General features: G+C 42.2%; 1 protein-coding gene across 2 annotated transcripts in view; it reads right to left on the bottom strand.

Annotated features, from left to right (window-relative positions):
• NFATC3 (nuclear factor of activated T cells 3) overlaps positions 1-15,780 on the bottom strand; it is a 126,977-nt gene that overhangs the window by 73,327 nt on the left and 37,870 nt on the right. For both annotated transcript variants that reach the window (XM_049786337.1, XM_049786338.1), the window contains exon 2: positions 3,587-4,721. In XM_049786337.1, coding sequence (XP_049642294.1) covers positions 3,587-4,721 — 1,135 coding nt within the window. The remainder of the gene's footprint in view (positions 1-3,586; positions 4,722-15,780) is intronic.

Here is a 15,780-nt window from a genome sequence, read left to right as displayed (position 1 = left end):
CTCGCAACCACAAGGTCCCTCGAGCATCATCAGTTATAACCCTGGAGGCCACTAGCATTGCTGAGTGCTGCCCATGAGGGCCCCAAATCCCACCAAAGTGGCTCATGTAATCTTCAGTTCCACAGTTTTAAAAAGCACTATATCTTTGTGCTCTTGCATTGAATCACTGGTCAGGTTGGCTAAGAAATGCCAGGGTTGGCTGAGGCCAGAGTCTTAGCTCAAAGGGTAGGGCATTTGTCTTGCATGTGGTTGATCCAGGTTAGATCCCTGGCATCTCTTATAGTTCCATGAGCCTGCCAGGAGTGATTTTTTTTTAAAGCCAATCAAATTCAGGAGTGGTTTTTGTGCTTTTTGAGTGTAGAACCAGGAATAATCCCTGATCATGGTCAAGGTGGCCCCAAAACAAACAAAAACAAACACGGGGCTAGAGCAGTGCCGCTGAGCGGTAAGGTGTTTGCCTTGCTGGCGCTAGCCTAGGACGGACTGTGGTTCGATCCCCCAGCACCTAAGTCAGGAGGTATTTCTGAGAGCATAGCCTCAGAGTAACCCCTGAGCATCACCAGGTGATCATATAGTATAGGGCTCTTTGCCTTGCATATGGCCAACCCAGGTCAATACCTAATATTCAATATAGTACCCTAGGTCAGCCAGCAGTAATTCCTGAGTGCAGAACCAGTTAGCACTACCAGGTGTGGCCCAACCTCCCCAAAAGGAAATATCAGATGTCCCAGGTCTCCTGAGAATTGTTTATAAGGTACTCTCCCTCAAAAGTCTGTTCTGGGGCTGCAAAGATAATGAAGTATATGCTTTGCATAGAGTTCCAGGTTTGATATTTAGCATCAAATGGTCTCCTAAGCATGCCTGAATACCTTGAATACAGAGCCAAAAATCACCTCTTAGGACTATATGGGGTGGGCCATATTTCCCCCCACCAAAAAAAGAAAACCTGTTCTTAGCAGTTATATACTGGACAGTTCTATAAGTGGTATTTTGATAACTGACAAGTCAGTTGTAAGAGTTATTTATTACAATGCTTCTGTGTTTTTTTTTTTTTTTTTCCTTAGCCATACCCAACAGTGCTCAGGGGTTACTCCTGGTTCTGAGCTCAGAAATCGCTCCTGGCAGGCTCAGGGGGTCCATATAGGATGCTGAGAATCGAACCGGGGTCTGTCCTATGATGGTTGCATGCAAGGCAAACACCCCTACCACTGTGCTATCACTCTGGCTCCCAGTACTCAGGTCTTACTCCTGCCTGGTTCTGAGCTCAGAGATCATTTCTGGCAGTGCTTAAGATACTGAACCAGGAATCAAACTTAGGTGGGTCACATGCAAAGCAAGTGAAGATCTTGTAATGCTCAGGGGTTACTCATAGCTCTGCACTCAGGAATCATTCCTGGTGGGGCTTGGGAGACCATATAGAATACCAGGGATAGAACCCTGGTCAGCCACGTGTTACCGCTCTGCTCTGAAGATCTTACCTGTTGTACTATCTCTATGGTTCATTATATTTTTCTTTGTTCCAGAACTTAGCAGAATTTGTGATTCAAATATGTAGGTATCCTACACAATAACAAAAGTTACATATATAGTACACATGTAAAATACATGTTTTAGCTTTTCAATATCATGCTCTCCCTTAAACATGTATCCTACTTGCTTATCTTTATGTCTTTTTTGGTTTTTCCATTCTGGAGAAGCCTGTGTACTTTCTTTTTTTGTTTTGTTTTGTTTTTGCATCACGCTGGTGGTGCTCAGGGGTTACTCCTGGCAGGGTTGGGGGACCCTATGGGATGCTGGGGATCAAATCTGGGTCAAATACCCTACCTGCTGTGATATCACTCTAGCCCCATGTACATTCTTGAACATATACTTCATCTCTTTCTTTCCCTTCATATCTTTCTAAGCAAGCTTCATTTAAAATACATATGTACATGTGCTTTATTACAAAGATTACAGTTTTGTTAATTTTATTTATTTATTTATTTATTTATTTTGTTTTTGTTTTTGGGCCACACCCGGTGACGCTCAGGGGTTACTCCTGGCTATGCGCTCAGAAGTCGCTCCTAGCTTGGGGGACCATATGGGACGCCGGGGGTCGGAACTGTGGTCTATCCTAGGCTAGCGCTGGCAAGGCAGACACCTTACCTCTAGCGTCACCGCGCCGACCCCAGTTTTGTTAATTTTATTTATTTATCTATTTATTTATTTATGTATGTATGTTTTGTTTTTGGGTCACACCCAGCAGTGCTCAGGGGTTACTCCTGGCTGTCTATTCAGAAATAGCTCCTGGCAGGCACGGGGGACCATATGGGACACCGGGATTCGAACCAACCACCTTTGGTCCTGGATCGGCTGCTTGCAAGGCAAACGCTGCTGTGCTGCTGTGCTATCTCTCCGGGCCCAGTTTTGTTAATTTTAAATTATCCTAGAGTAGGTTAAGGTTTTCAAATATAACTAAAACTCAAAAGTCATAAAAATAATTTTAAATACACAATTTAAAAATTCCTCTAGGGGCTGGAATGGTGGCGCAAGAGGTAAGGCATCTGCCTTGCATGCACTATCCTAGGATGAACCGGGGTTTGATCCCCCGGTGTCCCATATAGTCCCCCAAGCCAGGAGCGATTTTTTTTTTTTGGGGTCACACGCAGCATTGCTCAGGGGTTACTCCTGACTTTACACTCAGAAATCGCTCCTGGCAGGCTCTGGGGACCATCTGGGATGCTGGGATTCAAACCACCGTCCTTCTGCACGAAATGCAATTCCCTACTTCCATGCTATCTCTCCAGCCCCAAACAGAAGTGATTTCTGAGTGCATAGCCAGGAGTAACCCCTGAGCATCAATGGATGTGCCCCACCCAAAAATTCCTCTATGGGGCTAGAGAGATAATAATAGTGGGTACGGTGCTTGCCTTGCATACAGCTGAACAGGCTTTGATCCCCTTCATCTCATATGATTCCTGCACCACCAGGAGTAATTCATGAGGGCAGAGCCAGCAGTAACTTCTGAGCACTGTTGAGTGTGGCCCCAAAACCAACAAAAGAAAACAAAAACCTCTAAAATATAAAATCATAAACTTAAAAAGACAAAAATATGAAAAACCCGCATCAGTATAAAAAAATTTTCATTTGTGCATTAAACACATAACATATAAGTCTGTTATTCTCTAGCAAATTTACTAGTAATTTAATTTAGACTATGATTTTTTAAATAGTACTTTTTAAGATAAGAAAATTCCCTTTAGAGGCTAGAAAGCTAAACTGGCTAGAGCTCATGCTCCACATGCAGAAGCCAGGAATAGCCCTTGAGCACTAGCTGGTGTGGCAAAAACACATAAAAGGAGAAAAGTTCCCTTTAAGAGGCTTTAAAAATAACTTATAATCTATAATCTATATAAATAACTTTAGTCTAAAGAAAGTTTTAAGACTCAATATAAATTTATTTATTGTCTCGATGTAAATTTATTTAGTCAGACGAATATAAGAAGAAAGAGGAGGAATGGTAAAACCATTCTATATTGATAAGGTTACTAACAAAAATCCACAGTATCAAAAACGGCCAGGTCAAAAGCTATTTCTATCAACTCACCGAAATATAGGGGTGTGACCAGGCTTTGGTTTGCTCCATGTAAAGGGTGAAGGAACTGAGAGAAATTGGTCACCAGATGAATCTTTCTTTAAAGGATACTGAGATCCAAGGCCTTCATCTACTGAAGTTTCCCGGGATGGTGATAAACTCCCTTGGTCATCTGAACAGAGCTCTATTTTTCCTGGTAGTATTGTAACTTGATCTTCAGACGTCTTCCTTGTCTTCAGAGGGATATCAGTGTCTACATAGTATTGAAATGAAATAAGTGTAGGGCCAACGACCGATCCACTCTGAACAGAAGCATTGAGCCAGGTATCTTCTGTTACACTTCCCCTAGGGGAGTGACCAGGAGAAGGAACAGGTGACTGATGGGGTGAAAGGGACCCAGCATAACAAACCTCAGCACTAGAGTGTCGCCGTTTCCCACAGGGGGAAGTGGGCCTTGATGATGGTCCTGAAGCTGGCCTGGGACTCAGCCAATTCTCATCAGTGACACTAGATCTAGGAGAGTGGCATGGAGACTGCCTGGGTGACAAGGAGTGTCCAAATCCATACTGTTGATGCCAGGACTCTTCTCCAGGACAGCCCCTGGGGGAGCCCCCAGGAGAAGTCAGAGGGGATCCAAGAGTAAATCGGGCAGCAGCTTCATTCAACTCTGAATCCACATCATCATAAATATGTGAAAGAGATTCACAAGAAGATGCATCAGAGAACCAACTCCTAGAAGAGATGCTGCTGGCAGGACTAGGACTAAGGGAAGATTCCCGGTAGGATGGCTCAAGAGGAAGATAAAGGTGATCTCTAGATGGCCTTTCCAAATATTCCCTTTCTGGATCATTTGTGTGTAGATCATCTTCATGAGCATCTATTTCTTGATGACAGTTAGGAGAGATGGATGTGATTTGAATGCTTGGACACTCAAAGGGTTTTGAACCACCTAATGGACTGTATTTAGATTCAGGAATCTCACATGTTCCTTCATAGTTTTTGTGACCTTGAAGCTGAAACGATGGTGACAAAACAGAAGAGTGAGACGATAATCCATGATGTGGCAAGCAAAGTGGTGAGTGTAAAGTAGATGGAGGTGTATCTACATTTAAGATGTAAATGGATGTACGATCAGCAGGTTCAAGATCTATGAAGGAGAAAGCAAAAAAACAAAAACAAAAACAAAATAAGAAAATTTAGATGTATAAATTATTAATGAAAAAAGAAATTATAATGTTGGGAGAAAATAAAATAAAATATTCATCATTAGCTTCACTAGAAAGCTAGTTTTGTTTACTTTTTTTTGGTTTTTGGGTCACACCCAGCAGTGCTGGGGGTTACCCAAAATGTAGCAAGTTGTAACATAGAAAATAGTGTCTTTTTTTGTTTGTTTGTTTGTTTTTTTAGTCAACCCAGCAGTGCTCAGGGCTTATTCCTGGCTCTATGCTCAGAAATCGCTCCTGGAAGGCTTGGGAGACCATATGGGATGCCAGGATTTGAACCAATGACCTTCTGCATGAAAGGCAAACGCCTTACCTCAATGTTATCTCTCTGGCCCGAAAGCTAGTTTTTAAAATATATTTGTTTCTGCAGATATACAAAATAACTACATATTTATATGCACAATTACATTATACTTTTCTTTTATATTTCTAAAGTTAAAATATTTTAAAAAACAGTGAATGCTTCTATACTTCAACCATATCAACAACTATGAAAGACACTCAGAATTATTTAGAATTATAGTCATATAAATTCATCTGGGGGTACATTATTAAAGTAGAATAAAGGAAACATTTTTGAAAGGTTACTAGTAATTTATCCATGTAATGGATTACAGATTCAAACTCAGCAGCTCTATCTAGACTAGTGTTCCTCTGCCATTAACTAGAAAACCCTGACATCATACATACCATTCAACCTTTCTAAAGCCTCACTTTACTTTTTAAAATTCTAAAGTTTGAGAAAAATTTTGTGATTAAGTGAAACAACTTTTCCCTCCATAATCATGATATCAAGATTTTCTAATAGCAGAATAAATCACAAAATTCATATTGATCCCACTGAGTCCTTTACCGCAACTGAAAAATAATTCATCAGAAATTCTAACTTAGACAAAACGTTTTTAAAAATAGTTCTCATGGGGGGCCGGAGAGATAGCATGGAGGTAAGGCGTTTGCCTCTCATGCAGGAGGTCATCGGTTCGAATCCCGGCGTCCCATATATGGTCCTCCCGTGCCTGCCAGGAGCAATTTCTGAGCCTGGAGCCAGGAATAACCCCTGAGCACTGCCGGGTGTGACCCAAAAACCACAAAAAAAAAAAAAAAAAAAAATAGTTCTCATGGGCCCGGAGAGATAGCACAGCAGCGTTTGCCTTGCAAGCAGCCAATCCAGGACCAAAGGTGGTTGGTTCAAATTCCGGTGTCCCATATGGTCCCCCGTGCCTGCCAGGAGCTATTTCTGAGCAAACAGCCAGAAGTAACGCCTGAGCACCGCTGGGTGTGGCCCCAAAACCAAAAAAAAAATAGTTCTCATGAGGGGCCGGAGTAGTGGCGCAAGCGGTAAGGTGTCTGCCTTGCCAGCGCTAGCCTAGGATGGACCTTGGTTTGACACCCCCCTCCCCCGGGTTCCATAGTCCCCCAAGCCATTTTGTTTTGTTTGTTTTGGTTTGGTTTTGGTTTTTGGGTCACACCTGGCAGCGCTCAGGGGTTACTCCTGGCTCTGTGCTCAGAAATCGCTCCTGGCAGGCACAGGGGACCATATGGGATGCCAGGATTTGAACCACCATTGGTCTTCTGAGTCAGCCACTTGCAAGGCAAACGCCCTACCACTGTGCTATCTCTCCAGCCCCTGCCCCAAGCCATTTCTGAGCCCATAGCCAGGAGTAACCCCTGAGGATCACTGGATGTGGCCCAAAAACAAAAACAAAACAAAAAAAAAAATTCTCATGAGAATAAGAACTTTTTGTTTTTCATTTTTTGGGCCATACCTGATATGTTAAGGAATTATTTCTGATGTTCCAGAGATCAAACCTAAGACTTTAGAATGCAAAGCCAGAACTCCAGGTATTTCAGCTGTATCTCCAGACCAAGAATGGAAATTTAAATATGCCTCTTGCTGAAGTATTTAATATTTAACAAGTTCTGCTAAATTAATTATAGAGCATGTTTTCATGCTCTATAATAAACATCTTACAACTTTTCTTCAGGAAAAATTAGATCACAGAGGCAAAATAAGTACTAGTAAAAAGGGTTGGTTAGGGGCCGGGTGGTGGCGCTAGAGGTAAGGTGCCTGCCTTGCCTGCGCTAGCCTAGGACGGACCACGGTTCGATCCCCCGGCGTCCCATATGGTCCCCCAAGCCAGGAGCGACTTCTGAGCACATAGCCAGGAGTAACCTGGCTCAGTAACCCCTGAGCGTCAAATGGGTGTGGCCCCCCAAAACAAAAACAAAAACAAAAACAAAAAGGGTTGGTTAAAGACCTTCACTTTTCCCAAAGAAATGACCAACATGAGCAGGGATCTGAATAAAGTGGTAAAGCACAACTTTTCCCTTTGTAAGTCCCTAGGTTTGATCTGTTACCTAACCAGATCCAGGTGTGGCCTTCAGAGCCCTCAAATATCAAACAGTGTACCACAATAATAGCCTAAAATAGTAACAATAAAAAGAAACTACTGAAAAATAAAAACTGTTCATGATAGTAGAGAAAGAAACACAAACCTTTAGCCTCTTCTCAAAAGTACTTAAGGAGATTACATTATTTCAATATAGCATACATCTTCAGACATCAGCTGCTTTTAGCTAGTGTTCTGAAATTTAACTATTGATGGTTAGAAAACTTTAAGATGTTCTGTAATGACCAAATTCACGAGATTTTACATGCACTGTGTCTGGAAGATAGCTCAATGGTTGGAATGCATGCTTGGCATGCATACCGAGCCCAGGTTTCAGCCCCAGCACTCCTGAATGCACCACATGTAGCCACAGTGGCCCCCGCATCTTTGGGGAGGACACAAAAAGAAATCAAGTTTTTATATGCAACAATAAAAACCTGTTAGTTTAAACACTAGTTTCACCAGTTCATAATTCTACAAAATTAGGTAAGCTTAAAAAATGGGGGGAGGGGAATAAAACAAATTAAAAAAAAATAAAAATAAATTTAAAAAATGGGGGGGGGGGTGGCACAACCAGAGGTGGTCAGGGAACATTATGAAAGCTGGGGAATTGAAAACAAATGCCCTACGTGTTGTACCCATCTTTCAGTCCTCCAAATCAGGCAAGTTTTTAAATTTATGGGGGCAAAAACAAAAGTATAGCATGTAGGGTGTTATGCAGCTGGATGTGGTACCCCCCAAAAAAGTTTTTAAGATACTTGAAACTGGGCCCGGAGAGATAGCACAGCGGCGTTTGCCTTGCAAGCAGCCGATCCAGGACCAAAGGTGGTTGGTTCGAATCCCGGTGTCCCATTGGTCCCCCGAGCCTGCCAGGAGCTATTCTATTTCTGAGCAGACAGCCAGGAGAAACCCCTGAGCACCGCTGGGTGTGGCCCAAAAACCAAAAAAAAAAAAAAAAAAAAAAAAAGATACTTGAAACTAAATTTTCTGAGACAATATTCTCTTCAAAACATGCAAGGATGAATATAGCATCAAATAAAATATAGAGGACTATTTTAAGACTAGCAACCTAACACAATGACTTGTATTTAATAGGAACTCAACACATGTCAATTACTTTTTCGTTCCCTTTTTTTTGGGGGGGGGGTTTGGGTCACACCCATCATCGACCAGGGCTCTGCACTCAGAAATTGCTTCTGGCAGGCTTGGGGGACCATATGAGATGCCAGGAATCAAACCGGGGTCCATCTGGGGTTGGTTGTGTGCAAGGCAAATGCCCTATTGCTGTGCTATTGCTCTGCCCCTTCCCAGTTTTTAATTTAATATGGATTTATGACATTTTTGCCTTTAAAAAAATTTTTAGCCTCCACCTGGGAGATTCAGGGATCACTTGGCTTATTCAGGAGAACATAAGGGCTGTCGGGGATCAAAACTAGGTCAGCCATGAGCCTTACCTGCTGTACTCTTGCCAGCCCTCAACATTTTACATCAACAAACAAACAAACAAACAAAACTAAAACAGAGGCTGGAAAGATAATACAGGGAGTACAGCACTTGCCTTGTACAGCTGATCCAAGTTCGATCCCCAGCTTGACATACGATCCTTGAATACCAAGTGTAACCCGAGCACAAAGCCAGGAATACTTCCTATGGGGTATAGCACCAACAAACAACCCTCCCCATTAAATCAATTTCTTTTTATATTGTTATATTGCATTTTGAGGATGTTAACTTCGTGCTATTCACTCTTCATTCACATATATGTATTTAATGCTAAATTAGAAGGTAACATTTAAAACTTAAACCTTCTACTTTTGTCTATAGGTCTTTCTAGTTTGGTCCATCTTGCCACCCTTTCCCCACTCCTGTTTGGTAGTGTGTTTTGTTGTCAGAGCCCAGGGGTTTAATTTTAGTGGATACTGTTCATTTCCTTACTTTGCATTTTTATATGTATCATTTAAGTGAAACCATCTGACAATTGTCCTTTCCCCTCACTTATTTCACTTAACACAACATACTCTAGTTCTATTCAAGTTGCAGTAAAATCAAATTTCGTCTTTTCTAATAGCTAAGTAGTAGCCAACTATGTATAACTAACACAATTTCTTTTTTTTTTTTCTGGTGGTATGCTCAGGGGACCATATCAAATGCCGGGGATGAAACCCAGGTTGGCCACATGCAAGGGTAAGCAGCCTACCCATTGTAAAATAGTATCACTCCGGCCCCCTAAATACCACAATTTCATTATCCACCACTATTGTTGGTCACTTGTGTTGGCCATCATAAACAGCACTACAATGAACATGGGTGTGCACATGTATTTTTAATTAATGATTTTTTATTTGTAGGGTAACTGCTCAGTAGTGGAACTGCTGAGTCATAAACTTCTAATTTTAGAACAGGTGAACCAGTGGACAGTCCCAACAATAGTGAACGAAAGTTTCTTTTCCATCACATTCCTATCAGCACTGATTGCTTCTGAAGTTTTTCAGATAGGCAGGTCATTCTCATTGTTATTGTTTTTTGGGTTTTGGATCACACCTGGCTGTGTTCGGGGCTTACTCCTGGCTCTGCACTGGGGAATCAGTTCTGGCTGGCTCTGGGGACCATATACGATGACAGAAATTGGGGCCGGAGAGATAGCATGGAGGTAGGGCATTTGTCTTGCATGCAGAAGGATGGTGGTTCAAATTCCAGCATACAATATGGTCCCCTGAGCCTGCCAGGAGCAATTTCTGAGCAAAGAGCCAGGAGTAACCCCTGAGTACTGCCAAGTGTGACCCAAAAGCCAAAAACAAAAACAAACAAACAAAAAAACAAACCCCAAAACCCAACAACAACCAAACAAAGATGCCAGGAATTAAACCCAGGTCAGCCTCATACAAGGCAATCAACCCTACCCTTTGTACTATCATTCCGGCCTAATTCACACTCATGTAAGTGACACCTTATTGTCATTTTGATTTGTATTTCCCTGATAATCAGTTATGATAAACACTTTTATTTGGAAGAGGGTTGGTGTTTGGGAAGGCTGCCAAGGGGTAGTCAAAAAGTCACAGGTAATTCTCGGCAAACCAGGTTAGTGGTTCAATGCAAAGGGTCCTAGGTTGTCATCCTGCTTGGGCCCCACAGTGCCAGGGTCACACCACCCCAGCGTTGCCTGCAACCTCCTCCATGACCACACCTAGGTATACTCCAGGTCTGCACCTGGCAATGGGGGGGGACAACACAGGATTGAATTCAGATCACCTACAATGCACTTTAACTATGTACTATCTTCAGGCCCTGATAATAAACACTTTTTTTTTTTTTTTACTGGTGATCATCTCTAAGTCTTCTCTGAGCATGCCTTAACTTGTTTTGAGTATCAGATAGGTAGCAGGCAAAGTCTTTTTATAGGCACACTTTATTTATTTATTTATTTATTTATTTATTTATTTGGGCCACACCTGGTGGTTAACAGGGGTTACTCCTGGCAGGCTCAAGGAACCATATGGGATGCCAGGGATAGAACCCAGGTCTGTCCCTGGTCAGCTGCATACAAGGCAAATGCCCTACAGCTGTGCTATTGCTCCGGCCTCATTTAGCAAGCAAATTCTAGACAGTGAAAACACAAGAATACTAAACAAAAGTTCTCATTCCCAAGGCTTCTAGTAACAGGTAATGGTATCTGTTCAAAAGAAAACTAAAATAGGGTAAGAACAACACAGTGAGAGGAGAGGAAATTAAATAGGAGGCCAGGAAAGGTTTTTTTTTTCTGTAATATATGAGAAGATTAAATATACACACTCATAAAAGGAACTGATATAGATATAAATCTAGGAGAAGATTGAGTCAAAGTCTTGAATACAGAGCAGTCTTAGAGCATATGAAAAAAGAAGGCAAGTGAGAACATACATAGGTGGGCAGGAAGAATGGTAGAGGAGGGGTAAATAAGTTACAAAGAAGCTTCACCGATTAATAGGATTTTTTTTTTTTGTTTGGTTTGGTTTTTGGGCCACACCCGGTAATGCTCAGGGGTTACTCCTGGCTATGTGCTCAGAAGTCGCTCCTGGCTTGGGGGACCATATGGGATGCCAGGAGATCGAACTGCGGTCCGTCTTAGGCTAGCGCTGGCAAGGCAGGCACCTTACCTCTTGCGCCACCACGCCGGCCCCAGTTTTAAACTGAATTGGAAAACCATTGGTGAGTTCTAAACAAAGAAGTATCATGATTTCATATATATACTTTAATACATATTTATAGAACATTATAATAATCCATCATTAAAATAATGAGACATAGGAAGGACCTAGTTATGATGTCTTATAAAAAGCAGGAGAAGGGGGCCGGAGAGATAGCATGGAGGTAAGGCGTTTGCCTTTCATGCAGAAGGCCATCGGTTCAAATCCCGGCGTCCCATATGGTCCCCCGTGCCTACCAGGAGCAATTTCTGAGCATGGAGCCAGGAATAACCCCTGAGGACTACCGGGTGTGACCCAAAAACCACACACACAAATAAAAAAGCAGGAGAGGTGCCAGAGCGATAGCACAGCGGTAGAGTTTGCCTTGCACATAGCCAAGCCAAGATGAAAGGTGGTTTGAAGCCCGGTGTCCCATATGGTCCCCCAAGCCAGGAGCAATTTCTGAGTGCATAGCCAGTGTCACTGGGGTGACACTCCAAAAACAAACAAACAAAAAAAAAACACCAAAAACAAACAAAAAAGCAGAAGAGGCAGTTAGGAAATCAGATTATTTTAATAAACTAGAGCTAAAAGCCTGTAATAGGCTGGAAATAAGAAAAGTCAAGGATGAAACTAACATTTTACTCATGAACAGCATTTCTAACTAGTAAATGCAAAGAAAAGGGTAGCAAAAGCTTTAATAGAAAAGGTAATGGCTCGGATACTTGGGAGTGGTATCAGACTTCTCAAAATAGGTTACACCATCCTGTGTGGGGGATATGATGTTAGGCTGATGGGAAGAGGGCCACACAAAAGTAGAATGAAATGCAACTTGTGAGCAGTGAATAAAATCAAGGGGCAGAGGGGCTGGAGTGATAGAACAAGTAAGGAGTTTGCCTGGCATGTGGCCAACCTGGGTTCGATCAATGGCATTCCAGAGCCTACTTTATTCCCTTAGCCTCCCAAGAGTAATTTTTGAACAGAGACAGGAGTAACCCCTAAGAGCCACTAGGTGTGGCCCCCCAAACAAACAAAAATCAGGGGTACTGGAAGCATGAAGAAAATGGGACTGAGCAACAGTAGAGCAAGTAGAGCACTTGCCTTGCACATGGCTGACCTGGGTTCAATCCCCATTATCCTACACAGAACCCCAGGCCCACCAGGAGTGATTCCTAACACAAAGCTAGGAGTAACCCCTGAGCACCACTGTGTTTGGACAAAAGAAAAAGGAAAAAAAAAAAGAAAATGTTTAAAAAATCATTCATTTGTTCTATGTCAGAGATGAAATCATAGTGATTGTTTTTCAAATAAACAGAAAATACACAGTTTCAGTGGTCAAGTTCAGGTATTAACAAGCAAAGTTGGCAGTTTGAGTGCATGCATTGCTAGGAAGTAAAGCATGTATGGGAATATGTTTACAACTTGATACTATAATAGGCCACATGTATGGAATCTAATTTAGATTGCTTATGAACTGTGTGATAAGCAGTAAACAACAGTGCAGGTAAAGTAAGTATTTAAAAGAGGGAATGAGTGTATATGAGACAGTACAACAGGTAAGGAGCTTGCCTTGCATGTAGCTAACCTGGGTTGATTACTAGCTCTACATGTTTCCCTGAGGACTGCCAGGAGTGATACTTGAGCATAGAGCCAAAAGTAAATCCTAAGAACTCTCAGCTATGGTCCAAAATTTTCTAAGAAAAAGAAAAAAGAAGAGAGGCTAGAGCAATAGTACAGCAGGTAGGGCGTTGGCCTTGAATGCACCAACAGAGGTTCCATCCCTCTCATCCCATATGGTGCCCCGAGAGGAATATTTCTGAGCTCAGAGCCAAGAGAAATGTCCGAGTGCTGCTGGGTGTGGCCCAACAATCAAAACCAACTCCCCCCCAAAGAAGAAAATTTTGTTTTGGGGGCTTGAAAGGTAATAAAGTGGGAAGGGCCACTTTTCCAATTATATAAGGAGTAATATATAAGGTATAATAAGGTGTAATTCTATCACTAGCTAATGTTATACCCCTATTATGATAAATGCACTCAAAATATTTTATTTTTTCCAGGGGGCACATCTGGCAGTGCTTAGTTAATCTTGGCTCTGCACTCAGCAATCACTCCTGGCGGGCTTGGAAGACCATACAGGAAGAGATGCCAGGGATTAAACCTGGGTCAGCTGAACACAAGTGACCTACACACTGTACTATCTCTCCATTCCTATACATTTTGTTCTTTTTTATTTTTATTTTTATTTATTTACTTATTTATTTATTTATTTATTTTGGCCACACCTGGCAGTGGCACTCAGGCTCTGTGCTCTAAAATTGCTCCTGGCAGGCACAGGGGACCAAATGGAATGCCGGGATTCAAACCAACGTTGGTCCTTGGCCGCTTGCAAGGCAAATGCCCTACCGCTGTGCTATTCTCCAGCCCCTAAATTTTATTCTTTTTAAGAGCATTATGACTAAACCTAAGAAAAAAATGATCAATAAGATGCATACAGAGTTCAATCCCCAGCACCACATGATCCCCGGAACACACCTCCAGAAGCACCCAAACACCACTGGTATGATCATTCACCCTGCAAAATGTAGATAATATAGTGCTGAATATTGAAACTATGGCTTATCTGATGGTTAGAAGCAATACGTTACCAAGGCACCCAACTTGCCAAAATGTTCTAGCAAATGAAGCCTTCAAGACTACAAGAACATTTGAAAAAGTTCATGCTGAATTGATATGATAGATAAGGGTTGCTTATTTTGAAGTATTTAAAAGAAAATAAGTCGGGGAGAAGGGATTAGGTCAGACCACGGTGTTCAGGAGCTATTCTTGGCTCTGTGCTCAGGAGTGATTCCTGGTATTACTAGAGCAATCATATGTGGTACAGGAGATAAAACCACATGCAAGGCTCGTTATCTCTTTAACCTAGTTAAGTAAGTTTTTTCTTAAATGAGTAGCAGTAAACCAAATAAATCTGGGAAGTACTGGTATAAGTAAACATTAAGTCAGATAAGAATTTTGGCTTGGGCCCGGAGAGATAGCACAGGGGCGTTTGCCTCACAAGCAGCCGATCCAGGACCAAAGGTGGTTGGTTCAAATCCCGGTGTCCCATATGGTCCCCCGTGCCTGCCAGGAACTATTTCTGAGCAGACAGCCAGGAGTAACCCCTGAGCAATGCCGGGTGTGGCCCAAAAACCAAAAAAAAAAAAAAAAAAAAGAATTTTGGCTTATTTGAAATGCCAAGACTATGACAATAAACTAACAACTGAAAGGCGAGAACTGAGGGGCCGGGCGGTGGCGCTAAAGGTAAGGTGCCTGCCTTGCCTACGCTAGCCTCGAACGGACCGCGGTTCGATCCCCCGGCGTCCCATATGGTCCCCCCAAGCCAGGAGCGACTTCTGAGCACATAGCCAGGAGTAACCCCTGAGCGTTACTGGGTGTGGCCCAAAAACCAAAAAAAAAAAAAAAAAAAAGGCGAGAACTGAAAGAAGTAAAACCTAAAGGGATCATAATAATATTCTTTTGATGGCGAGAGACAGTATAGAGGTTAGGGCAATTGTCTTGTACATAGCTGGCCCAGGTTTGATTTCCAGCATCTTATATTGTACCCCAAATTTCACAAGAAGTAATCCTGAGTGTAGAGGCAACAGTAGCCCGAGCACCAACAGGTGGTCCAAAACATAAACAAATAAATATGTACTAGGTTAGATATTACAGTAGTTAGGACACATATTCTGCACATGGCTGACCCCAGTTCTATCCCCAGCACCGTAAGTTCCTCCAATTACGACCAGACTCTCGAGCACTGAATGATCCCTATTGTACCTGGCTATAGACCCTGCAAAGGGTCAGAGTAGTAGTATCTTCAGGTTCTAGCACTGAACCAGGCCTCTTGATTACCACTTGGAGATATTACTTGGGAGATCTTCACCTCAAAATTTTGTATTAACCCTATTATGACAGCAACATCCTTAGAGACAAATTTTGAGAAAATATACAGCATTTTCTTGTTAATGTTTATAAGCACTGATTTAGGATAATAGCCAAGAACTTTCTTTTAGCTGATAATGTCACTTATTTCAAAAGGTAACTGTGGGGCAAGAGTGATAGGACAGCAGTAGGGCATTTGCCTTGCATGAAGCCTACCCAGGACAGACCCGAATTCAATTCCCAGCATCCCGTATGGTTCCCCGAGCCTGCTAGGAGAGATTTCTAAGTGCAGAGCCAGTAGTAATCCCTGAGCATTTCTGTGTGTGGCCCAAAACCAAACCAAGCCAAACCAAAAAAAAAAAAAAAAAAAAAAAAAGGTAACTGAAGGCCAAATAGATGCGCTGGACTATGGTTTGAATGGGGTAGCGTGGCAGAAACTGAAAACAAATTTTTTAGGGAGTGCTACTTCATCTTGTTCCCAGGTATCACTAAAATCCAAGCTCTAG

The sequence above is a fragment of the Suncus etruscus genome, chromosome 14, assembly GCF_024139225.1.
Source record: "Suncus etruscus isolate mSunEtr1 chromosome 14, mSunEtr1.pri.cur, whole genome shotgun sequence".
Lineage (NCBI taxonomy): Eukaryota > Metazoa > Chordata > Mammalia > Eulipotyphla > Soricidae > Suncus > Suncus etruscus.
The sequence above is the reverse complement of the archived record's forward strand: the minus strand, read 5'-3'. Positions and strand labels throughout refer to the sequence as shown.